The sequence below is a fragment of the Hyperoodon ampullatus genome (genome assembly GCF_949752795.1).
Source record: "Hyperoodon ampullatus genome assembly, chromosome: X".
Taxonomy (NCBI): domain Eukaryota; kingdom Metazoa; phylum Chordata; class Mammalia; order Artiodactyla; family Ziphiidae; genus Hyperoodon; species Hyperoodon ampullatus.
In genome coordinates, this window is record NC_136913.1 from 78,741,492 (window position 1) to 78,766,995 (window position 25,504).

Here is a 25,504-nt window from a genome sequence, read left to right on the forward strand (position 1 = left end):
TCTCTGGAGCTGCTTTAAGCAGTGCTCTTAATTGCCTCTCCTCGTGCACCAGGAAATAAAGAGGCAAGAAAATGTCTCTTACCTCCTCGGCAGTTCCAGACCTTTTCCCAGACTACCTCTCATCTAGCCATGGCACAGTAGCCCCCTTCAGGCTGTTTTCACGCCACCAACCCCAGTCCTCTTCCTGGGATCCACTGAAGCTGGAGCCTCAGCTCCCAGCCCCCACCCATCCCGGCAGGTGAGCAGACAAGCCTCTCATGCTGGTGAATGCTGGTCAGCACCGATCCTCTGTGCAGGAATCTCTCCGCTTTGTTCTCTGAACCCCTGTTGCTGCGCTCTCCTCTGTGGCTCCGAAGCTTCCCCCTCTGCCACCCGCAGTCTCCACCCGCGAAGGGTCTTCCTAGTGTGTGGAAACCTTTCCTCCTTCATAGCTCCCTCCCTCTTGTGCAGGTCCGTCCTTATTCTTTTGTCTCAGTTTTTTTTTTCTTTTTTCTTTTGCCCTACCCAGGTACGTGGGGAGTTTCTTGCATTTGGGAGGTCTGAGGTCTTCTGCCAGCGTTCAGTGGGTGTTCTGTAGGAGTTGTTCCACATGTAGATGTATTTCTGATGTATTTGTGGGGAGGAAGGTGATCTCCACGTCTTACTCTTCTGCCATCGTCATGCCCAATCTGAAATTTAAATATGTAAACTAGCAAGTCATTTGTAGAGCTCTAAATATCTGAGCGGGGATGGTATGCACAAAATCACCTGACCTGAACATAGATTTTTATTAAAGAAAAATGTAACATCTTAGAACAGTCCAGTGCAATAGAGCTTTGTGTAATAATGGACAAGTTCTATATCTGTGCTGTCCAATGTAGTAGCCACTACTAAGATGTAGCTATAAGAACTGAAATGTGGCTAGTGAGACTGAGGTACTGATTTTTTTTAATTTTATTTAATTATAATTAATTAAAATTTAAATTTAAATACTTGTGACTAATCGCTGTCATATTGGACAGAGCAGTCATAGAAGACAGAAGAGCAATATGGACATTGTCCATTATCTTGTATGTATATCTCATTATCATCTTGAAAATTTGAAAAATCTATCTTTTAACATTACTGTCACGTCACATAAAATAATTAAGGACAGCAAACATGCTGTTCTTGGGTTTTTCAACTGACATAACCCTGCATTCATTTGCTTGGGAAAGCAAAGGTCAACAAAAAATTCAGGCAAACACATAAGATTAAACTCTAAATATACAAACACAAAATACATAAACATAAATGAATAAAATTGAAAATTAAAACTAGCATATTCTTTTCCCCAGATATATTATAGTCATAAATTGGATAATTTAGTCTGAAACTCAAGAACTTAAGATATTTATTTGTTGTTTTTAGGCTATATTTTATATGCTAGTTCCCCCTTATATAACCTCTAATAATTCTTTATAATCTACTTTTATAGCCCTTATTAAAAATGTAAATATTTTCAATTAACATAAATCTATTAGTATCAACATCAGTAGATACTTAGATTGCTATTGATTTTCCCTCATCTTAGCTAAAATTTAATTTCCATTACATTAGCAAAATATTTTTACTTACCACCATATCCCCAGTACCTAGAAGAATGCTGTGACCATATTAGCCACTGAATATTGGCATGCCAAAAATTAACAAAATTGTATTAAATGCCATGGATTTCTGTGAAGTTCAGTTCGGAAGCTATATTTTCTACCCATAGATGAGACATTCCAGATTTGAACCTTCCTGAAGGCCTTTTGAAATATCACTACAAAAATAAAATTAGCATTAATCACTAAGTTTACCTAAATCAGATTATAATATTAAATACTGTATGTATATTTAATATTATTGTTGTAAAATTCTTTTTTTCTTAAAATAGACTTGCTAATTTTCACACTTGTAGATAGATATTACATGAAAAATATTTTCCTTGGCAAAGAAAAGGCACATTGTTTATTGGTTTATATAAGTAAAATATTAATAGAATGTCCATTTTACTTTATGAATTAAAACCAAGACTAATACACATTGGTTACCTCGTTGGAACATTTTTTTGAAATTACATTGAAGCAAGCTGATGATTTTAATTAATATTTCTGAAATGCCACCTTAAATTTCATAATAAACATTTAATTCTTCCATCAAGATATATTATGGCTTGGATTTGAATAAAAGAGTAAGTGAATCTAAACACACACAAAAAATGCAGAAATATCTTCAAGCAATTCATGAGGAAAAAATGTAGTTGTACTTAAGTATTGTACTAGATTTTATGTAAGCAATTATAACACTTTGATAAGTTATAAAAGATAATATGACCATATAATCTCACCATATATTCTAGTAGTCCCTGAAAACCTGATATCATTCATTGGTTTCTAACATTTAGGATCTTATTTTAGACACTGGTATGACAGAACAATGAGAAAAAAACCCTCAGATGGGGCTTCCCTGGTGGCGCAGTGGTTGAGAGTCCGCCTGCCGATGCAGGGGACACGGGTTCGTGCCCCGGTCTGGGAGGATCCCACATGCCGCGGGGCGGCTGGGCCCGTGAGCCATGGCCGCCGAGCCTGCGCGTCCGGAGCCTGCGCGTCCGGAGCCTGTGCTCCGCAGGGAGAGAGGCCACAACAGTGAGAGGCCCGCCTACCGCAAAAAGAGGCCACAACAGTGAGAGGCCCGCCTACCGCAAAAAAAAAAAAAAAAAAAAAAAAAAAAAAAAAAAAAAAAAAAAAAAAAAAAACCCTCAGATGCTATCCTGTTCTTTCAGGACAAAGCACATAGATGAGATCTCAATAACTGATCTTCAGCACATGTCAACAACTTCTATGTTAAAAAAATATATTGAAGAATTAAAATTGTAGTGTGGTTATGTGTGTGCATGTGTGCGTGTGTACGTGTGTATGTAAGGGTTCATAAATCACCTATGTACTAGGAATCTTAAGATCTGATCTTCACAGCCTCCAGTATCTTTCTATCTTATTCATTTCTGTCAAAGTGCTACAGGTAACACTGGCTAGAACTGCCCCTGAGAGCCAGTGAATGCTATTCCTCAATCAGCTATCAAGATCACTGTCTATCTGTGTAGGGCTCATCTTATTGTAGTTCAGAGAAGGGACTTTAATTTTTTTTTCTATTGATAAATTAGACTTTATCAAAATTATTTGACTATTTTAAAGACTTAAGGGTATGAGATCCTCTGTGTGCTGATAAACAATAGCACTTAAGAGAGCCCAAGCACTTTAAGAATTTTACAGTTTTATATTAATTGAACCACTTCCCTGAGGGTTTTGAGGGGAGCCAGAACCAGAGGAAACTGACTTTAAACATTCCCATAATCTGACTTTATAGGCATAAAGAAAATATACGTACTGTTCCTATAGCTATATTTTCCAATTTGACATTTTGGCATGTTAGTTTCAGTCCATTGTGTGTGCTCATCATAAGAAAAAAATTAGAAGTTAAATAACATTTTTCTGTTAATCTGCAAGAAAATGTCTTTTTTTTTTTTTTTTTTTGGCCAGGCCTCATGGCTTGCAGGATCTTAGTTCTCTGACCAGGGATTGAACCTGGGCCCCAGCAGTGAAATCACCGAGTCCTAACCACTGGACCACCAGGGAATTCTCAAAAGATTCATTTTTAACACCTGTTTCTATAGGGGAAAAAAAAGAAAGTCTATGTGTTTTACACAAGGTTTTATTCTTATCGGAGTTTGCATATTTTCTCCCTCTGCCAAAGTTATTAGCTGTATTTATTAGATGTGATATATGCACTTTTGTCTTGGATGAATATTTTATACTTGATTGTTACTTCTGTTGGTGAAAAGGAGTCCTAGACAACTGAAATCTACAGTAAGATATTTTAATTCACTTGGAGTAACCATTGTTAATTCACTTATAAGTTCATTCACCATGTGAAACTTAGTGATAATTCTTTTTAAAATTCTACATACTTCTTCCTTTTGAAATCTTTAATAGTTCACATAAATGTTACATTTATCACCATAAAATGCTACAACCTGAAAAGTGCTTAGAACATCTTCTAACACAACTCTAATTTCACAAATGTGTAGAGATGTTAAGCATCTTGTTTGTGGTGACAATATTAGTTACAGACGAAGTTGGGACTTAGAACTCAAGTCTCTGACACTTATTTCTGAGTTGAGCCTATTTTATATGACTTCAAGAAATTGAAAACTGGCCTCATTAAATAATAACATAAGCTAAAATGTTTCCTTCTATGTTTTCCAGGGTCAAAGTATTTTTGGGCTTGATGTTATTGAAACACCAGAAGGAGAGAAGATGCCACAATTGATAGTTCAAAAGGAGTTAGATAGGGAAGAGAAAGATACATATGTAATGAAAGTAAAGGTTGAAGATGGTGGCTTTCCTCAAAAATCCAGTACTGCCATTTTGCAGGTCAGTGTTGCTGATACAAATGATAACCGCCCAGTCTTCAAGGAGAATGAGATTGAAGTCAGTATACCAGAAAATGCTCCTGTAGGTACTTCAGTGACACAGCTTCATGCCACAGATGCCGACATAGGTGAAAATGCCAGGATTCACTTCTATTTCAGCAATCTAGTCTCCAACATGGCCAAGAGGTTATTTCACCTCAACTCCACTACTGGACTTATCACAATCAAAGAACCACTGGATAGGGAGGAATCACCAAACCACAGATTACTGGTTTTGGCAAGTGATGGTGGATTGATACCAGCAAGAGCAATGGTGCTAGTAAATGTTACAGATGTCAATGATAATGTCCCATCAATTGACATAAGATATATCATCAATCCAATCAATGGCACTGTGGTTCTTTCAGAAAATGCTCCACTCAACACCAAAATTGCGCTCATAACTGTGACAGATAAGGATGCTGACCATAATGGTAGGGTGACGTGCTTTACAGATCATGAAGTCCCGTTCAGGTTGAGGCCAGTATTCAGTAATCAGTTCCTCCTAGAGACTGCTGCATATCTTGACTATGAGTCCACAAGGGAATATGCTATTAAATTACTGGCTGCAGATGCTGGCAAACCTCCTTTGAATCAATCATCCATGCTCCTCATCAAAGTAAAAGATGAAAATGACAATGCTCCAGTTTTCACTCAGCCTTTCATAAGTCTTTCTGCTCCTGAGAATAACTCTCCTGGCACCCAGTTGACAAAAATAAGTGCAACGGATGCAGACACAGGGCATAATGCTGAGATAAACTACCTGCTTGGCATTGATGCTCCATCTGAATTCAACCTGGATCATCGTACAGGCATTCTGACTGCAGTGAAGAAACTGGATAGAGAAAAACAGGAAAAATATTCATTCACAGTTCTGGCAAAAGATAACGGGATGCCACCTTTAATAACCAATGCCACAGTCTTAGTGACTGTTCTTGATCAGAATGACAACAGTCCAATTTTCACTCACAATGAATACAACTTCTATGTCCCAGAAAACCTTCCAAGACATGGCACAGTAGGACTAATCACTGTAACTGATCCTGATTATGGAGAAAACTCTGCAGTCACTCTCTCCATTTTAGACGCAAGTGATGACTTCACCATTGACCCACAGACTGGTGTCATCCGACCGAATATTTCCTTTGATAGAGAAAAACAAGAATCTTATACTTTCTATGTAAAGGCTGAGGATGGTGGTAGGGTATCACGTTCTTCAACTGCCAAAGTCACCATAAATGTGGTTGATGTCAACGACAACAAACCAGTTTTTGTTGTCCCTTCTTCGAACTACTCCTTTGAATTGGTTCTGCCATCCACTAATCCAGGCACAGTGGTCTTCACAGTAGTTGCTGTTGACAATGACACTGGCATGAATGCAGAGCTTCATTACAGCATTGTAGGAGGAAACACAAAAGGTCTGTTTATGATTGACCAAACAACAGGCAACATTACACTGAAGGAGAAATGTGTCCTTGCAGACCTTGGTTTACACAAACTGGTAGTCAAAGCTAAGGACTTAGGACAACCTGATTCTCTCTTCAATGTTGTAAACGTTAATCTATTTGTGAACGAGTCAGTGACCAATGCTACACTGATTTATGAATTGGTGCGCAAAAACATTGAAACACCAGTGACCCAAAATATTGAGACAGCTGATACATCCTCACCATCCAGTGACTATGTCAAGATCGTGGTTGCCATTGTTGCAGGCACCATAACTGTCATCCTTGTTATTTTCATCACTGCTGTAGTAAGATGCCACCAATCACCACACCTTAAGGCTGCTCAGAAAAACAAGCAGAATTCCGAATGGGTAACTCCAAACCCAGAAAACCGGCAGATGATAATGATGAAGAAAAAGAAGAAGAAGAAGAAGAAGCATACCCCTAAGAACTTGCTGCTTAACTTTGTTACTGTTGAAGAAACTAAGGCAGATGATGCTGACAATGATGGAAACAGCGTCACACTAGACCTTCCCATTGAACTGGAAGAGCAAACCATGGGCAAGTACAACTGGGGCACTACACCTACTACTTTCAAGCCTGACAGCCCTGATTTGGCCCGGCACTACAAATCTGCCTCTCCACAGCCTGCCTTCCAGATCCAGCCAGAAACTCCCCTGAATTCGAAGCACCACATCATCCAGGAACTGCCTCTTGATAACACCTTCGTGGGTTGTGATTCCATCTCCAAGTGTTCCTCCAGCAGTTCTGATCCCTACAGCGTTTCTGAGTGCAGCTATCCAGTGACAACTTTCAAGACCCCTGTGTCTGTACACACCAGACCGGTAGGTAATCCAAGTTTATAAGTAACCTTTCTAATTTTAATTTTTTTAATTATTTTCAGTTGAAGTAGGACTTTACAGAATCTACTGACTCAACATGGGATTAAAATGATCATATTCTGCAGAAGTATCTGAATAGATTCATTTTAAGTTTGGTAGAAAATCAGAACACAGTGACTCCTGATTGGAGGAAAATTGGGTGAGGAATGATGATTACAATAGGGACAGTGTTGTCTGTAGATGGCAGTATGACACTTCTTGCTAGAGAATATACTGGAAAAACTCCAAAATAAAGGGTCATGGTACTGTCCTCAGTACAATTGTGTGCATGAGGATCAAAACAGTCATGGCTAGATACATCACAATAAAGCCTTTTGGAATCTGATAAGCAGGTCTTAATACTTAATAGTATTGAGACTTCCAGCTTCACTTGGGAAAATCTGTGTCTACCCAAGATAATCAAATAACATGAAGATATCCTCCCTACCCACCATTCCCCCAAACCCCCACAATGAAAAGAGAGTGTCATTTTCAGATTAGGAACTCACCATTATTCTGGTTCATAAATCTGTGTTAACACAATGTAGCAAGAAAGGGATTAGGAAAATGAAGTCATGCTACTCACTCTCACCTTCAAGCCAGAGAATGAAATATATATGAGATCTCTACTTTAGATATCCATTTGAGTATTTGCATATTCATGCAAGGTATTAAGAACCCTTCAGGAGACATTCTTAAGAGATAATGACTTTTGAAAAATGAAATATGATTGCTTTCTCTAATGGGCCTGAAGGAAACTATGCACATATTAAGACCCAAGATATCTATGTACAATAATTTAAAACCCAATAAATTTATGAAAGCAAGAGTTTATACAGTCTTTTTTATCTGTATTCCATGGAGAAATGAATAAAAATGTATCTAGAAATTCATAACTAAATTAAATGATTTAAGTATTTTTATTTCCTTAATAAAGTCAAGTGATAGAATTTATCTACATTTTTTCCTCTGGAAGTCATGCAGCATGTTGATTTTATTATTTCATCGTGTTACTCTTAAGAAGGTCTTCATATCAGTTTCAGTGAATAAAGCTTTTGAAAACCTATTTAGGCTTAATTAAATAGTAGTACTGTGAAAGTCAGAATAGGTTTCCTCTCACCAAAGTTAGAGATATTAAAGAAGTCTATCAGGATTCAAAATAACAATGAAAATAATTTACCATAATTTAGAAATGCTTTTAAGAATCGAGGTCACTCATGGATTTGCATAGTTAAATTATGCAATAACGTTAACCTTTCTCTCTTAATCACACAGTAAAAGTAAGATATTAATTCAGTTGTTGGTGCATTTTTGTTACAATAGGTTCATAATTATGCTATCACAAATGGTAAAATAGAACTCTACTCTCTTTGTGGAGAGTTTCTGTTATGCTTTGAATGAGTTAATAGGGCAGTGGTTATTTCTACAATTCACGTGAGCCCCGTAGTTTCTGACCAAGGTGGACCTTAAATGGGTGGCAAACATAACAGATGCCGAATATCTCATCATGGTATATATATTTTTATTTAACTATTAAAAAGGGTGCTCTCATTTTCTAATTCTCATTGCTATCATGCGGTTTTTTGGAAACATTTCTCAACAGAAAATTATTCTTTATGAATAGCACTTTATGTGTGTTTTATATCCTAATAACACTTTTCCCAGGGCTAAATTTGTGACTCACTTAAAAATCTATACAAAGGGTGGGGTTTGTGAATTACTTTTGTAGAGCATCATTTTTAATAGATAGGCTTGTGAAGTTAGTTAGAAGAGGAAATTCTGGTTTCAACTGTTTTTGAAAGCATGGAGATGTTTTAAGAGCTAGACTTATTTTACATGAGGACATGAACATACAGTAAGTAAGGCATAGATGAAGGAAAATATTGAAGTGTTTTCCAAGTATCTTCCTCTTTTATTGTTTTACTTTTTTTTGATATCTTGTAATCCTGAGAAAGTCAATAAAATTAATAACTTTTTCATTCGGGTATTTTATTTTATTTAGCTAAGAAATCTTTTCCTAAACACAGAACAATAACTTCATGAGATAGGCAAAATAAGGAAAGTAAATGATAATGAGAATAAATTATTGGTTATCATTTGGTTTTTATTAGCTAAAAGGAGTATCTTAGAATCAGTGAGTTCTCAGATGACTTATTCTATTTTTTCTCACCTTAAAAAATAGGTAAATTGTATATTTTATGTCATTGGTTCACAGATGTTTCAGTTTAATTACTAAATATCTTCTGGACATGAATTGGTGAACTTAGGCAGACTAATGTGATACTAAAAATAATTTGAATCCTTGTATTTTGTGCTACATTTGCAATGTTCTTCACCCTTTCTGTATATGCTTCAATTTCTGATTAATGCCAGGAGAGGCATCTTATATTCACTGATGTTGCAGAATGCTAAAAAGTTAACTGAGCACTGAAAAAGAACTCATGTATTTATAAAAATTCTAATACAGTAGGTGTCTTCTTTTTAAAGAAACATTATACAAAATGAGGAAAAGTGTCAGACTGTAAAATAAAAATTCTTTGTTCCTTAAAGAAATTCTGACAGTGGAATAAAATATTACTGTTATCAGAAGGCAGAATTATATTCAACTGATTTTAAACAAAGTGAGAAATATATTTTCAAAAGGAGGGTCTAGGGTGATATTTCTGTTTAGTTCATTACTCATCTGAATAGAAATATGAAAGTGAAGAAATTAAATGGTTCTAGGAGGCAGTAAGATATAAGGGGATTTATAAAAAGTTTCATGTTTTTAAAAAGGGAATCAAATAATTTCTATAGTTTTTTTTTCTGACTCGTGTTCTGGAAAAATATGGAACATTCGTTAGATAGAAATGTATCTATTGCACAAAACCATTTATACCTGGGGAATATGAGGATCCTCTTTGATATAAATTTTTACAAGTATTCTGGAAGCATTTTTGTATGCATATATTATAGTAGAAATTAAAACATGAAATTTAAAAGATGATCTTACAGTGTACTTTATATTAACGTCTTTCAGAGCAAGCAGATAGTGTTTAGTGCAATTCTAGAAAAACAATAAGAATAATCATTTTAGAATCAATTTTGATAATTGTTGTGTAAAAGAGGTACAATGCCAAAACGAAATATTGCTTAGCACAGTTCTTCCATTAAAATATTGTGAAAACTATACATTTGAAAAATAGGGGAACAAAAATGAACTTATTATTTTGAAAATGCCTTCTGTGTACAAGTCACTGTCTTAGTCATGTATTTGAGGTACTTCATTTCAAAAAGAAATAATTCATGGTTACATGAGTGTAGGTATTATACATGGATTCAAAATGGTAAGAGGAGTCGGAGTTAGCTGGGAATAGGCTTGGTTTTTACTACTGTTACATTCCATAACCTTGATATTATGCATCTGTATTTTAGCAATGTGAATTTTAGCCATGTAGCATGCTTGGCAACTAAGACTCCTAGAACACAACCATCTGATTTTGATAACATGTTATTTTTCTTGTCCTAGACTGATACCAGGACATCAACTATTGAAATCTACAGTGAGATATAACTTTCTAGGAACAACATAATTCTATTCCCCTTCCAAAAATCTCCAATGATTTGTGATTTCAAAATTTGGCTAAGATCATTTATCTTGTAATCTGGATTTTCCACTATAAAAGCAAGCAAAACAAAAACCACCTTAAAAATTATGTCCCACTGAACCCCATGCTTACTTTAGCTGTAATCTTGTCATCGAAATTTTAAATTTGTGGAAGGAACAGTGCAGTGTGATAAAAACAGTTATACCATGCTGTTTCTCGATTTGCTTCCTCTGAATGCCAACAAGTGTGATGTAATATAATGTGTCTTGATGTACAAACAGATGGTTAATATATCAATCATGAAACATGGAATTACTTGCCCTGTCTGATTGCTGAAGAATTTAAACATCATCTCCGGGAGTTTGGAAGTGAACCTGAACTATCCAAGCTACCCTCTGAAAGGTATCCAAGGGCAAGAGATTTTCTTTAATATCAAAAATACAAACAGCAACAACAAAAACAAAAAAACACTTTAGATCATTTTTTGGAAAATATTCACTACTATAGTATTGTTGAGAAAATAATTATAATTATCCATCACTCTGCTGAAAAGTTAGATGATATAAAATAATTTTAATGGTTTTTTTATGTTGATTGTAATCATGTTGTTCCACTACTTTAATCATTAAAAAGTTATTTTTGTTGTAATCATGTTTCTTTTTTTCTATAAATACTGAAAAAGAAAGAAGTTTTTTTTCTATTTTTATCTATCAAAGAAGAATGTAAAGTTCTTTATACTCCCTGATATTTTGGAGAAAAAAAGTACTGATGTTTCTTATATAGTTAAATGTAATTCCGTTCATATGTGAGTAGAGACAAGGATTTAAATAGGATATTTTGAAAGATTTTATCTTAATTTTGAAACTACCTAGGAAAATATAAGCTACTAGAGTCAAACAGCTAAATAGATCTACATAATTTCTCTGGCATTAAATTACTCAATATATTTCATTGCTTTGAGTAATTTGGCCTTTAACTCATTCTTCACAATATGTTGATTAATCAATTTCCTACACACATGACTAAATGCCTCAAATTTGGTGTAAGTTAAATTTATTGAGGAAAGAATGATGTGTCCCAATTTTACATTGTATTCTTTAAACTGCTTATGACTTACTAACAGTACTAACATAATATTTTTTAAAGCATAATTACTTGGGGCTAAAAGGGAGTATAAAGGACCTTTATAATCACGACATAACATGTTTCCTGGATTCTCATTCAAATACTTCATTGTATATCATTTTACCTTGCAAAGTGTGGATAGGATTTGGTCTATTATGTATGTGCATTAAATTAGTGTATTATTTGAAGTGTTCCTTGGTGTAAAGGTAATTAGAAGAGGCTTATGCTCTATTTAGCATTTCAAATTAGTGTAATTCTTGGATATTTAATATACAGGAAATATTTTTTAAAGATTTCTGTTAAAATTTAGCATTCCCATTTACTCAGTACAGAATTCTGGTAGCTCCAATAATGTCAAGTTCCTTGAACATGCTTGCTATCTGGCTTTTTAAACATTACTTAGTTAATTATAATGACTGTAAGCATAACTGTTTTACTGGTAATGAGAAATGTCATGTAAATTACAATATTGTATTACATACTTATAAACAACTATTGTAGAAAAATACTTAAAATTAAATTTTACCTTTGTGAAAGTTATTCATATAGAGTAACTTTATCATCTCTCCCCTATTTCTTCCTGATAAATTAAATATTTCAGTTTAATTCAAATCATTTCAAGGAATGTCAAAATTGAACCAACTTATTATACCCCTAGAGTCTGTGCCCTGCAGGTACCAAGACGTACAAAGAGTAGGAGTTTCCAAAATCCATAGTTTCACTTAATTGTGAAAAAAATTATGATGCCCAAGAAAATTAATCAATACTTCACATGTCCCATGATAAACTAGTGTGGCTTCATGACCATTTGTATATGTAATTATTATATAAATGCATTTTAAATGCTTGTGTCATGACCACCCTGGTCTCTGCTTTTCCGCACATTCTGTGAGCTAGAGGAGAATACTTCATTTTTCTTCTACTTCAGTGACCCTTTCCTTTAGGCCAGTGATAAGGAAAACTCCTAATCACTCCTTTGTATATATGAAGATGAAAATGTCTTGAAACAGTTACCCAGAATCTCTTTTAAAAATTCCTCAGTATTTTTATGGGGGTCATCTTTGCAGAAAATGAAAATAGAAACTTTATTTTTAAGGCTGCAAGTGATTCCGTCTCTCAGAATATAATTTCTGTGAGAAAGGAACTTCTGAATTGATTTATTTCCTGCTCTTTGAGGCTAAAATATTTACCCATATAAACCAATGATGACTGAGATTTAACTGTATCTAAACTTCAGCCATAGATGAAAATGGATTCTGCTTTTGATTATTAACTACACTTGATTGGTCCTTTGCTTATGCTTGAGGAAATAATATTAACATTTGAGAACAGTATGGGTGGCATTGAAACTAATTTTCCACAAAAGCCAGAGAGGACAAAACTATGTATTCTCCTCTTGGTTCTTTCTTATCAGTTGATTTGATGATACTTTTTTTTTTTTTTTTTTTTTTTTTTTGCGGTATGTGGGCCTCTCACTGTTGTGGCCTCTCCCGCTGCGGAGCACAGGCTCCGGACGCGCAGGCCCAGCGGCCACGGCCCACGGGCCCAGACGCTCCGCGGCATGTGGGATCCTCCCAAAACGGGGCACGAACCCGTGTCCCCCGCATCGGCAGGTGTACTCCCAACCACTGCGCCACCAGGGAAGCCCATGATGATACTTTTAATTTAATTATTGGTGTTATTACATGTTTGGCTTACAAGGTCTCAGATATCTTCCCATCTCGTGTTGGTATTAATGGACTCCTAGAATATTCTCAATGAAGTGTCCTTGATGGTCTTTCTTGTTCTTATTCTAGTCAGTGAATAGAGGAAAACAGAAGGAAAGCAAATCTTAAGACTAGTCAGCAAAGAAACTTTTAGGGATTACCTAATCGATTAACTACAATGTGCTGTATACTTTCATCCCTGCAAACACTCAAAGGAGTATTATTTTCTTTTGATTAAAATCCAAAGTGCATAAATTGAAAAAAATGGCTGAAATACATTTCCTCATTTTACATTAAATATAAAAGGTTATTTTTAGAAATAGGGTATTCAAGCTATTACGTTTCTTAAGTTATTTTTATTTTCAATGATTTAAATTGAAAATTTTATAGAACAGTTTTAATTCTATCCATTAATTAATCTTTTATGCATACTTCTGTTTTCTTTGCTGACCATCCTCTTTACATTATCAATGTGAACACATATACTTTAGAATAATTTTTAAAAGCTGAATTTATATTGAATCAATCATTATTTCATGCAATATTTACTAATCCTTTCGTTTCAACACAAAACAATACTGCCACATTTTACAATTTTGTCACCTGCACTCGTCACTGTTTAATTAGATTTTGTAAGTGTCCGTCTAGCTAGGTGTGATTTGAAGCTTGATCTCAACAGACAACAGGACAAGCAGAGCTTAAGTAATCTTATATGAACTTAATCTACACTGTGTAAATGCTTCCTATAGGTGCTCTTGTGTAATAGACTTTTTCTTTAGGTTTTGCTTAGTTTCTGTCTATTTTTATTGTTTAGATTTAGGATTCTAGCATATTCAATGGTGCTGTGATAATATAAAGTTGTATGTGTTGCACATAATTATTATTTTTAAAATAACTGATGTTCAATTTGTTTTTTCATGCATTATGTGTGTTCATACATAACATCCATGGTTTTATGTGGTATTTAGAATTAGGAGTAGACTTTTTAAAATTGTAGAGTAGTCATAGGCCTTTATTTTTATTGCACAATGCAATATACATTTGTTGTAGAAAATTTAGGAAACTGTAGATAGATTTTAACTGTATCTATGACAATTTGATGAAGAATTTTAAAACTATTTGTTTTTACTTCAGGCTATACCAGTAAGTTTTTCTTTATAATTTACTTAGTAATTCTGTTTAACCTTTGGAAGTGGTGCACTTTAAAATTACAGAAGTATTCTTCTTTTTTTATATTATAAACTATACATGCAGGATTTTTTACACATAGTGGTAATTGACTTAATTATTATGCATATTGTTTATTTTTATAGATGTATGATTAGACAAATTTGTGAAATAGTTGAGTCTGATTAGTTTATAGTATACTAAAGAGGCATACTATATATCTCCACCACGAGACTAATCTGCCCTCAGTGAAAATATCAAGTCTTGATGAAAAAGCTTTTCTGTTAAAAAGAATGCCATCTAAATATCTGCCAAAAGTTCCCTTAGAATGAACAACCAAATTATCTATTATAATTATTTCTAAAAAGCCTCGTAACCAACTCTTACCTTTTTCAAATTCTAGATATTCTCAATTAAAATTGTATTAACTCTTCCGTTTCAAGTGATTAATTATATTTAATTATCCACCCATACACTGGTACTACCCGATTAGGAGTAAATCTTTTTCCATGAAGTGAAGAAAATCACATTCTGTTAGGTTTCAGATAGTCAAATTGACATAATAATAGAAATGAAGTACTTCAATGGATATTTAGAAATATATGCACTTTTCTCCCTTATCCTGGAGACTTATATTTATTAATTATTCACTTATTTACTTCATAAATGTTATTCTCTTAGAAATGCACTTTGAAAGCATTTTCATGTTTTATCTTAACACTTGGTAAAAACATTAGATAACAGAATCATACTTTCATTAGATACTTAGAGAAAATTTGAATAATACCACTTTTACTCTCTTTGGTGGTAGTAGAAGTAAACAAATGTGCAACACTGGTGAAAAATATTATTTTCAGAGATACACAAAATAAACTTTAAAATGTATTTACTCATCTTACTGCATATCAGTTTTAACCTCAGATTCAAAATCAACACAGACCACTATTTCAATGATACTTTAAACAGAATTGCTCATAAACACTATCACCTTACACAAAAATGTTTCCTGTAATTCAAGTATACAGCTCAAATAGTTGATCACTGTCACAACCTCGAAGTAATTAAACACACACACACACACACACACACAGACAAATTTGATCAGTTCTTTTGGTATGTAAACACAGACCTAGTCTCACATTCAAGGTGGGAAAAAACACACAAAAATGGAATTGCATGGACGCTGGAAAACTAATTTATGAACTCCTAAATGAGAGATTATATTTCATTACTAATTTTATTTATTTGATCACTCATTCAGAACTATGTATTAGGTGCCTTTTTTGTAGATAATTATATACATTATTTATGATGTTCAGATTGAATAAGTACATATTTTTCACACAAATATAGTTATTCAAGAGAAGGTGCTGAGTTCTCTTCCAGATAGGTGACATAGTTTTGTCTACATGATACTAAAACAACTGGAGGCAAAATACAATTTTTCACTGAATGTGGGGATATTTTGTCTACCTGACAAAATTGACTCCATAAAGACGCAGACTTTATCTAGTACTACAAAATGATATTATAATAGTTTCACTTTAGATAGGAAAAAAGCATTTGACATGCTATATAAAGTTAACATTATCTGAACTAGAGCAATTGATACCGTTTAACAACAAAATTCTACATGGTGCTACAATTCAACTTTACGTATATAAATTTGAGTTGTTTGTAAGACTATACATACATTTATTTCAAAACGCACACAAACTGTAGGAATGATGAGGTACATAAAATTAAGTCATTTTAGGTGTGAGACTTAAAAGACAACCATACCAAACTCTTAAAATTAAGAGACCTAATTGTGAGTCTAGAGGAAAATTCATTTTAATTTGATGTTTATGTAATTCTAAAACAGTGGGATTAAAATGGGTTAGGGTATGTATAAGCATACATATGTTTGCGTATATGTGTGTATATTTATGTTTTTCAAATTTCTAGCAGAAAAAAAGTAATATAAACTTTAAACTAAAGACAACTTGTTCAAATATCATACATCTATATTTACAATGTTATCTCTGTCCTTTTAAACTCATGCCTCACTTCCAAACTTTAATCATCCTTTATCCCTTATATCACCCTACATAGCACCTTTTATTTAAAAAAAAAAAACTCTTGTCACATTCAGTGCATTCTGAATATGTGCTCATGTGTTTTTTACTTTCAAATTATTTTGCCTCTAATGCAACTGCAGTACTTCTCTTCATAAAGTTTCCCTGTTTTCTGAAGGATCACATATCCAGTAACACTAAATTATACATTAAAAATTAAACTATTTTTCCTATCTAATTACCAGTGTAGATTCTACTTATTTTTCACACAAAAAAAGCTAAGATAAATTTGCCTTCAGTAATAGTCAACTTCTGCTCAGTTGGCATAACTAAAACATATATAAAAGAATCCATTAAAATCATTATTTTTATTTGCATCAATACCTTACTTAATTTTTTTTTTTTTTTTTTTTTTTTTTTTTTTGCGGTATGCAGGCCTCTCACTGTTGTGGCCTCTCCCGTTGCGGAGCACAGACTCCGGACGCGCAGGCTCAGCGGCCATGGCTCACGGGCCCAGCCGCTCCGCGGCATGTGGGATCTTCCCGGACCGGGGCACGAACCCGTGTCCCCTGCATCGGCAGGCGGACTCTCAACCACTGCGCCACCAGGGAAGCCCCTTACTTAATTTTAATACCTCTGAAACCCCCCCAAAAAGATAAGTAATTCTCTGTTAGTGCTCTGTACAATGTCAGATATTCAGTTTCATAAGTCTGCAACTTCGTAGGTTTATGTTTCCATCAAAGGCTAAGATATGGATTTCCCATAATCATATACATGCATACATACTTATCTATGTATGTGTATACACACATACACTTTTATAAACAGCTTGGTGTGAAATATGGATTGATGTAAATCATGGAAATATTTGTGAGGATAGATTCGGTTTTTAGATCGGGTAATGTGTACAATTTATTATCATTTCTGGTTTTGAGTGGAGCTAGTACTACAAACTGCCATTGAAGAAAAGCTGTGTAAAGTAACACTAAAATTGTGAAGATTTAAAATACAAGAGCAGTCACAAACAGTCACTCTTAAAATTTTGTTTTTGCTTTGTTATTTGTAGCTGTAGTTTTAAAAAAGAATAAACAGTTTTTTGTGTGAATATGTTAGAGTGAATATTATTGGGCATCTTTCAACTGGAATACATGTAGTTACTAACATTGGTTGTATTTGATGTATTTTCAGTGCATAAAGTGTGTGTAATCTGTATTAAGTGAAATACCTATAAATAAAGTTGTTTCTGCATTGCAATAACATATCTTCTGATATTTTTTGAAGTGCTTGTTGTCATCAGGGACTACCAATTTCATTAAAATCATCAAGGATCCTAAAATAATTTTTAGCACACTAACATCCTACAATTTCATGGTATAATTCATTATCTGTGTTGTGTTAACCAGAACTTTATATATTGGCATTCCTGATCACTAACATTGGGAGATAACTGGTCCAAAGCAATGACGTGGATTGAAGTGACTCATATTCAACTAAAGTTTTAGTTTTGTGCATTTTATTGTACTCAAATTCTTTGAATATTGGTAATATGGTACCACTTATTAACTATTGTTTTTCATAGAACATGCTATAGATAATGGAGTTTACCATGAGTTCAAATGAGATGAATTAAATATTTCTCAAACTCCTGCTATGAGCAAAGCAATGTAGAGAATGATGGTGGTTATGGTGAGGGATGGGGTATTAAGGGGTAGAGATGTGGGACAATCAAGGTTCTCCCCTGGTTTCTATTAGTGTAAAAAGCCTTTTACCCAACAAGTTTAATTGAAAGTATGTTAAAAAAAAAAAAACTTTCAGCTTTTCTAGTGCAGAAAATCCCTGACTATATAAGGTTTTAAAAAACAAACAAACAAAAAAGAAAAAATTTAAAAGTTTTATCATAATAATTAGGAGCGTGTGTTTGTGTGTGTGTGTGTGTGCACGTGCATGTGAATATCGTTGGTAGATTATCTTACAAGTATGTATTAGGTATTCATTCCAAAGTTCTTGAAATCTGAACTGAGCAAGCATATACTTAACCCATTTTAGGAAGCACCTTAAAGTCATCAACACTTTCCCGAATCACATCCAAATAACAGTCAAATACTGTTGATCTTGCCTCTAAAATACCTCAGATATTTCTCCCTTTACACTTACTTATTCAGGTCTTCATCACAAGTTACTGGTTCCACTACTAATAGGTTGTCCTGCTTCCTAGTTTCATTTGTCCAATTTATTTTCTACCCTGTACCCAGAACACTTCCTAAAACACAGATCTGATCAAGTGAAGCCTATGAGAGTAAAGCTTCTGAGTCTTTCCCCGTTGCATATAGGATAAAACCTTAATTACTATGTTTTTCAAAGATTTTACAATTTTAACCAAGTCTACTTGCTCATCCTTATCTCCTACTACTCCATGCACCCCACATTTTTGTCTCACCTACTACTTCTTGTTCCTTGAATATTTCATGAACTCTGATGCTTCCATAAATCTGAACAATTTACCAGAATTACATTAAGCACTTCCTTTGGTTAAGATTCTGTGAGGACAACAAAAATAACTAAGCCATGGTCAGTGAAGTAGAAGTGTAATTGTGGAGATAATGTAAGAAAATATACTTTTAATAGCAGAAAGAATATGATAAAAAGAATGAAAGAATGCTACCTGTGATTTTATTAAAAATGAAAGAAGCCTGGATGGTACCATTTTCTTCAACATCTTTCCTGTTTCTTAACATTAACCTTACATAATTCTTGTGAAATGAAAAGCCTCAACAAATGACTAGGTCATATAGCTCTTCAAAGAGTAGTTGCTGGAAACTATTTCCAGAAAATTGATGTTACATCATTTTTCTTCATTAATCTTAGAAAGATTTTTAAATATTTACCTCAGATACTTTGATTCTTGTTACATTTCCCATCCATGAGTTGCACTTAAAATAAAAACTATCAATGGAAAAATTTAACCCATTTATTCATCTTAATATGAAAATATACCAGAGAACCACATACTGCTTTTAGACATTTTGGCAAAAGGAGAATCTCAAGGTGACATTTCTTATAAATATGGCAAGAAAAATGTGTTCTTGTCCTCAGTAGAGGAACTGTTTCCATGGTGAATGGTAACAAATAGATATTGAGAACTCTGGTTAAAATGTGCTGTCTATACATAAAAACTGTCACTGAAGTACTGAGATGAAATGGTCATTCCAGATAGAAATCATTTTATCCCTTTCCCCCCATACTGAAAGTCAAAATTATCAAATTTGTGAAAACAGGACAGATGGAGAAACCATGGGATATCAAATGTAGATAACATCCAAATTATAACATGGTAGAGCTACCCTGAAAATTCAGAAACCACATATCCCCTCCCCAAATTGAGAGCGTATTACACACACGCACACACACACTCACACAAATATATATCTTTAAGGAATGCACTTCTTGGCACACATACTGAAAGCAAATACACAACCTGCTTCCTGAAAGAGATGAAAATAAACCACATAGTTCTTAAATTAGCCCTTATTTTCTTTTGTTCTTATTATGACAGAAAAAAAAATCTTTCTAAATTGCATGCAGGAAACATCCTTGGAGATTGGGGTTTTGTTTTGGTTACTTTTTCTTTCATATATATATATATATATATATATATATATATATATATATATATATATATATATACATACATATATATATATATATATGTTTATTTATTTATTTATTTTGATAAGCAGTCATATCAGGATGCTGGAATGCCAGCATTACTGTAAAACATTTCCATACCACATGATGATGGTTTACAAAAATTCATTACTTATTTCATCTCTTTGTGTAAAGGGAATGAACATCATCATAAGTAGGGAAATAATGTTTCTTTAGCTCAGTTATAATTATTCAGTTTTCCAACTATCCCAGATAAAATAAAATGAATTACTAACATTCTTAAAGTCAGTGGCTATTTTCTTCGATACATTAACCCTTGGGAATATAGGGCCAATATAAAGGGGTAATGAAGTTGGAAGACTGGATAGAACGACAAGGCTAAGGACTCAATAACATGAAAACCTTGCAAGAGTAACACATTGCCACATTTCTAGTGAAAAAACTTCCCCTTCATATTTGTATGGTTTTTAATATATTTTTGAAGTGCTTCTATCACATCAGTGGGAAAATTATTATTCATAAACTACACCCTCACTTATTCCTTTTTCATCTGATAGAGCCAAAAAGTATTTTTTACTCTGATTTATTTATTGGGAACAATCCTACCTAAAATCAATCTAACTCAAAAATTACCATAGCTATATGCCAAATCTGTCTTAACTATATTCCTACTGCAACTGTCTTTGCACTTGTTTGTGAAATATTAAATTTCATGGTGCATTTTGCTTTTCATGGAGAAAAATTCCATATCCCTTCTCCTAACTCTGATAATAGAGTTGTCAACATTCCCTTTCTTCTTCAGGTCTGTCTGGCTTGTGAAATGCGTTAAAACCCCAGGTTGACTATCACATATGGGAATGGAAAGTATTGGACCTGCTGAGAGGGAATTGCCCTCTTAACACACAAAGGAAATTTGCTGTAGGTCAGTCCTCTCTATTCTCTGAGCAACTTTTGTGGTCTCATGTTCAGATAGGAACATGTGTCTTGTCTCTTTTTCTAATCTCTGTCAATCCAATAAGAGAAAAAGCCTCAGTTACTTAGATATGTTCTGGACTAGGTGGCCCTTTCTCCCCTGGAAAATAAGTCTCTGACCATTCCATCCTTATAATATGTTTTTGTAACTCTTTCTTAGTAAAATCACTCTTTGATGTACTTCAGTCAAATCACCTGAACACTCTCATTCCCTGAGCAGTGATCACTGCACTCGTTACAATGAAAATATGCACTGTATGGAGAGTAAAGTTTACCCACCATAACCTGCTATTCTGAAATTACATTTTTCATGCTGAAAGAAGTATAGTTTGCATAGCTAAAGCAACAAGGTGTTTGAATCTTGTGAAAAAGAGACTGAAGCACAGGGAGGCGGTACTAGTGCTGAAAAAAACAAAAGCCTAACAGAAAAAGAGAAAGAGGTGGTAGGATCCAAAGTTTTAAAACCATGGATTTCTCCAGATCATCCTCATTCACTCAACCATTAGATAGAGATTGAGTACATACTTTGGATAAGGCCTTACTACAAAGTTAGGTTATGCCTGAATTTGGCCTTAGGTGAAGTAGTCCAACAATAGAAGCTGTGTACGCAAATGATGGTTACCAGGTGGCCCACAAAACCAGTACTCTTATAGATGGGAATAAATTAAAGTTTTAAAGGTACTTCTAATTTTTTCCAGGAAAATAACTGTTACATCAGAAAACTTCGTGTTAACTGGTTAACTGGTGTTAATAGTGTTGACTGAGGTAGAGATATAGCTACTTCCCCAAGTAAATCTAACTGGTTAATTTAATCATGAGAAATTTCTTCAGCATACACATTCACAAAGAAAGTACTTTTTCTGACATTTTAAACTTTCTCTTTTTATCCATTTTTTATAAAATTTGAAATTTTAATATTTGGTTCATGTCAATGTGAACTAAGTATTGGGTCATATAGCTAACTGAGCATTTCTTTTTTTTAAAAAAACATCTTTATTGGCTTATAATTGCTTTACAATGGTGTGTTAGTTTCTGCTGTATAACAAAGTGAATCAGCTACACGTATACATATATACCCACATCTCCTCCCTCTTGAGTCTCCCTCCCATCCTCCCTATCCCACCCATCTAGGTGGTCACAAAGCACCGAGCTGATCTCCCTGTGCTATGCAGCTTCTTCCCACTAGCTATCTATTTTACATTTGGTAGTATATATATTATATATGTCCATGCCACTATCTCACTTCGTCCCAGCTTCCCCTTCCCCCTCCCATATCCGCAAGTCCATTCTCTACATCTGCATCTTTATTCCTGTTCTCACCTTAGGTTCTTCAGAACCTTTTTTTTTTTATTCCATATATATGTGTTAGCATACGGTACTTGTTTTTCGCTTTCTGACTTACTTCACTCTGTATGACAGACTCTAGGCCCATCCACCTCGTTTCTTTTTATAGTTGAATAATATTCCATCATATATATGTGCCACATCTTCTTTATCCATTCATCTGTCAATGGACACTTAGGTTGCTTCCATGTCCTGACTATTGTAAATAGAGCTTCAATGAACATTGTGGTACATGACTCTTTTTGAATTATGGTTCCTCAGGGTATATGCCCAGTAGTGAGATTGCTGTGTCGTATGGTAGTTCTATTTTTAGTCCTTTAAAGAAACTCCATACTGTTCTCCATAGTGGCTGTATCAATTTACATTCCCACCAACAGTGCAAGAGGGTTTCCTTTTCTCCACACCCTCTCCAGAATTTATTGTTTGTAGATTTTTTGATGATGGCCAGTCTGACTGGTTTGAGGTGATACCTCATTGTAGTTTTGATTTGCATTTCTCTAATGATTTTATGTTGAGCATCCTTTCTTGTGTTTGTTGGCAATCTGTATATCTTCTTTGGAGAAATGCCTGTGTAGGTCTTCTGCCCATTTATGGATTGGGTTGTTTGTTTTTTTGATATTGAGCTGCATGAGCTGCTTGTAAATTTTGGATATATATCCTTTGTCTAACTAAGGATTTCTTATTTATGGGTTAGTGCCATTTAGTTTATTGGTTTTTATTTTCCAATTACATTCTCAAATGCTTTCTCAATTTGAATAAAGTAGACCATAGAAAGACAAAAACAAACAAACAAACAAACATAGCTTTCTCTCTAACATTTCTTCAATTTCATCAACTTATGTCTTCATTATTATTATTATTATTATTTTTGCGATATGTGGGCCTCTCACTGTTGTGGCCCCTCCCAGTATGTGGGCTTCTCACTGTTGTGGCCTCTGCCATTGCAGAGCACAGGTTCCGGATGGGCAGGCTCAATGGCCATGGCTCACGGGCCCAGCCGCTCTGCAGCATGTGGGATCTTCCCAGACCGGAGCACGAACCCATGTCTCCTGCTTCGGCAGGCAGACTCTCAACCACTGCACCACCAGGGAAGCCCTGTCTTCATTAATTTGACTCTCCCTGTTAATGCTTACTATTGGCCCTTGTATTGTACAGATGATCATTCTATTTTTTTTTTACATCTTTATTGGAGTATAATTGCTTTAAAATGGTGTGTTAGTTACTGCTTTATAACAAAGTGACTCAGTTATACATAAACATATGTTCCCATATCTCTACCCTCTTGCATCTCCCTCCCTCCCACCCTCCCTATCCCACCCCCCTAGGTGGTCACAAAGCACCGAGCTGTTCTCCCTGTGCTATGTGGCTGCTTCCCACTACCTATCTATTTTACATTTGGTAGTGTATATATCTCCATGCCACTCTCTCACTTTGTCCCAGCTTACCCTTCCCCTTTCCCATATCCTCAAGTCCATTCTCTTGTAGGTCTGTGTCTTTATTCCCGTCTTACCCCTAGGTTCTTCATGACATTTTCTTATTTTTCTTAGATTCCATATATATGTGTTAGCAGATGGTATTTGTTTTTCTCTTTCTGACTTACTTCACTCTGTATGACAGACTCTAGGTCCATCCACCTCACTACAAATAACTCAATTTCATTTCTTTTTATGGCTGAGTAATATTCCATTGTGTATATGTGCCACATCTTCTTTATCCATTCATCTGTTGATGGACGCTTAGCTTGCTTCCATCTCCTGGCTATTGTAAATAGAGCTGCAATGAACATTTTGGTACATGACTCTTTTTGAATTATGGTTTTCTCAGGGTGTATGCCCAGTAGTGGGATTGCTGGGTCATATGGTAGTTCCATTTGTAGTTTTTTAAGGAACCTCCATACTGTTCTCCGTAGTGGCTGTATCAATTCACATTCCCAGCAGCAGTGCAAGAGTGTTCCCTTTTCTCCACACCCTCTCCAGCATTTATTGTTTCTAGATTTTTTGATGATGGCCATTCTGACTGGTGTGAGATGATATCTCACTGTAGTTTTGATTTGCATTTCTCTAATGATTAATGATGCTGAACATTCTTTCATGCCTTTGTTGGCAATCTGTATATATTCTTTGGAGAAATGTCTGTTTAGGTTTTCGGCCCATTTTTGGATTGGGTTGTTTGTTTTTTTCTTATTGAACTGCATGAGCTGCTTGTAAGTTTTGGAGATTAACCCTTTGTCTAACTAAGTATTTCTTATTTATGGGTTAGTGCCATTTAGTTTCTTGGTTTTTATTTTCCTCTTACATTCTCAAATGCTTTCTCAATTTGAATAAAGTAGACCATAGAAAGACAAAAGAAAAAAAAAAAACATGGCTTTCTCTCTAACATTTCTTCAATTTCATCAACTTATGTCTTCATTAATTTGACTCTCCCTGGTAATGCTTACTATTGGCCCTTCTATTGTACAGATGATCTTTCTTAAAGGTTCATATATTCATCCCCCAAGCTTTTACCCTTTCTCCCTTCCCTAGCAGAAACATCAAGTAGTCATTTATATTGCCCCTGAGGTTTCCCTTTGCCTAAAGGAATCTAATAATTCAGAAAGATCTCCATATAAGTTTCAGTTTCCAGAGAGATCTAGATCTATAAATACTAATATTATATATATATATATATATATATATATATAGTTAATTGAACTTAAATTTAAATCCAATTTTAAAAGGAAAACTAGGAAGACAAAGGTTTTCTTCTAATGATAACATTTTTGTTTTGAATTTGGATAAATATTTTACTTGAATTATTGAAAATGCTTTTTACTCTTCTTGTTGTATTATGCTGACCAATCTAATTTCTAGATCTGTAGTATTTCCTGTAACCTTTATGAGCTGTATTATTACATCTGTGATCTGCTTCTATTTCAGAGATACAATGAACCTTAGAGACCATGTGGTATCCTAGTCTGCCTCTATTATTTGACAGATAGTGGAACCAAGTCCCAGAGAGAGAACAGACCTTTACTGAGCACCTATTTTATGTCAGGCAGTGTGCTAGGCACCTTGCATATAATAGTTCTTTATCTCAGAGTAAGT

General features: G+C 34.4%; 1 protein-coding gene across 8 annotated transcripts in view; it reads left to right on the forward strand.

Annotated features, from left to right (window-relative positions):
* PCDH11X (protocadherin 11 X-linked) overlaps positions 1–25,504 on the forward strand; it is a gene marked incomplete at both ends in the record, with an annotated part of 695,461 nt that overhangs the window by 55,014 nt on the left and 614,943 nt on the right. For all 8 annotated transcript variants that reach the window (XM_079727504.1, XM_079727507.1, XM_079727505.1 and 5 more), the window contains one exon: positions 4,266–6,761. In XM_079727504.1, the coding sequence (XP_079583630.1) occupies positions 4,266–6,761 (2,496 nt within the window). The remainder of the gene's footprint in view (positions 1–4,265; positions 6,762–25,504) is intronic.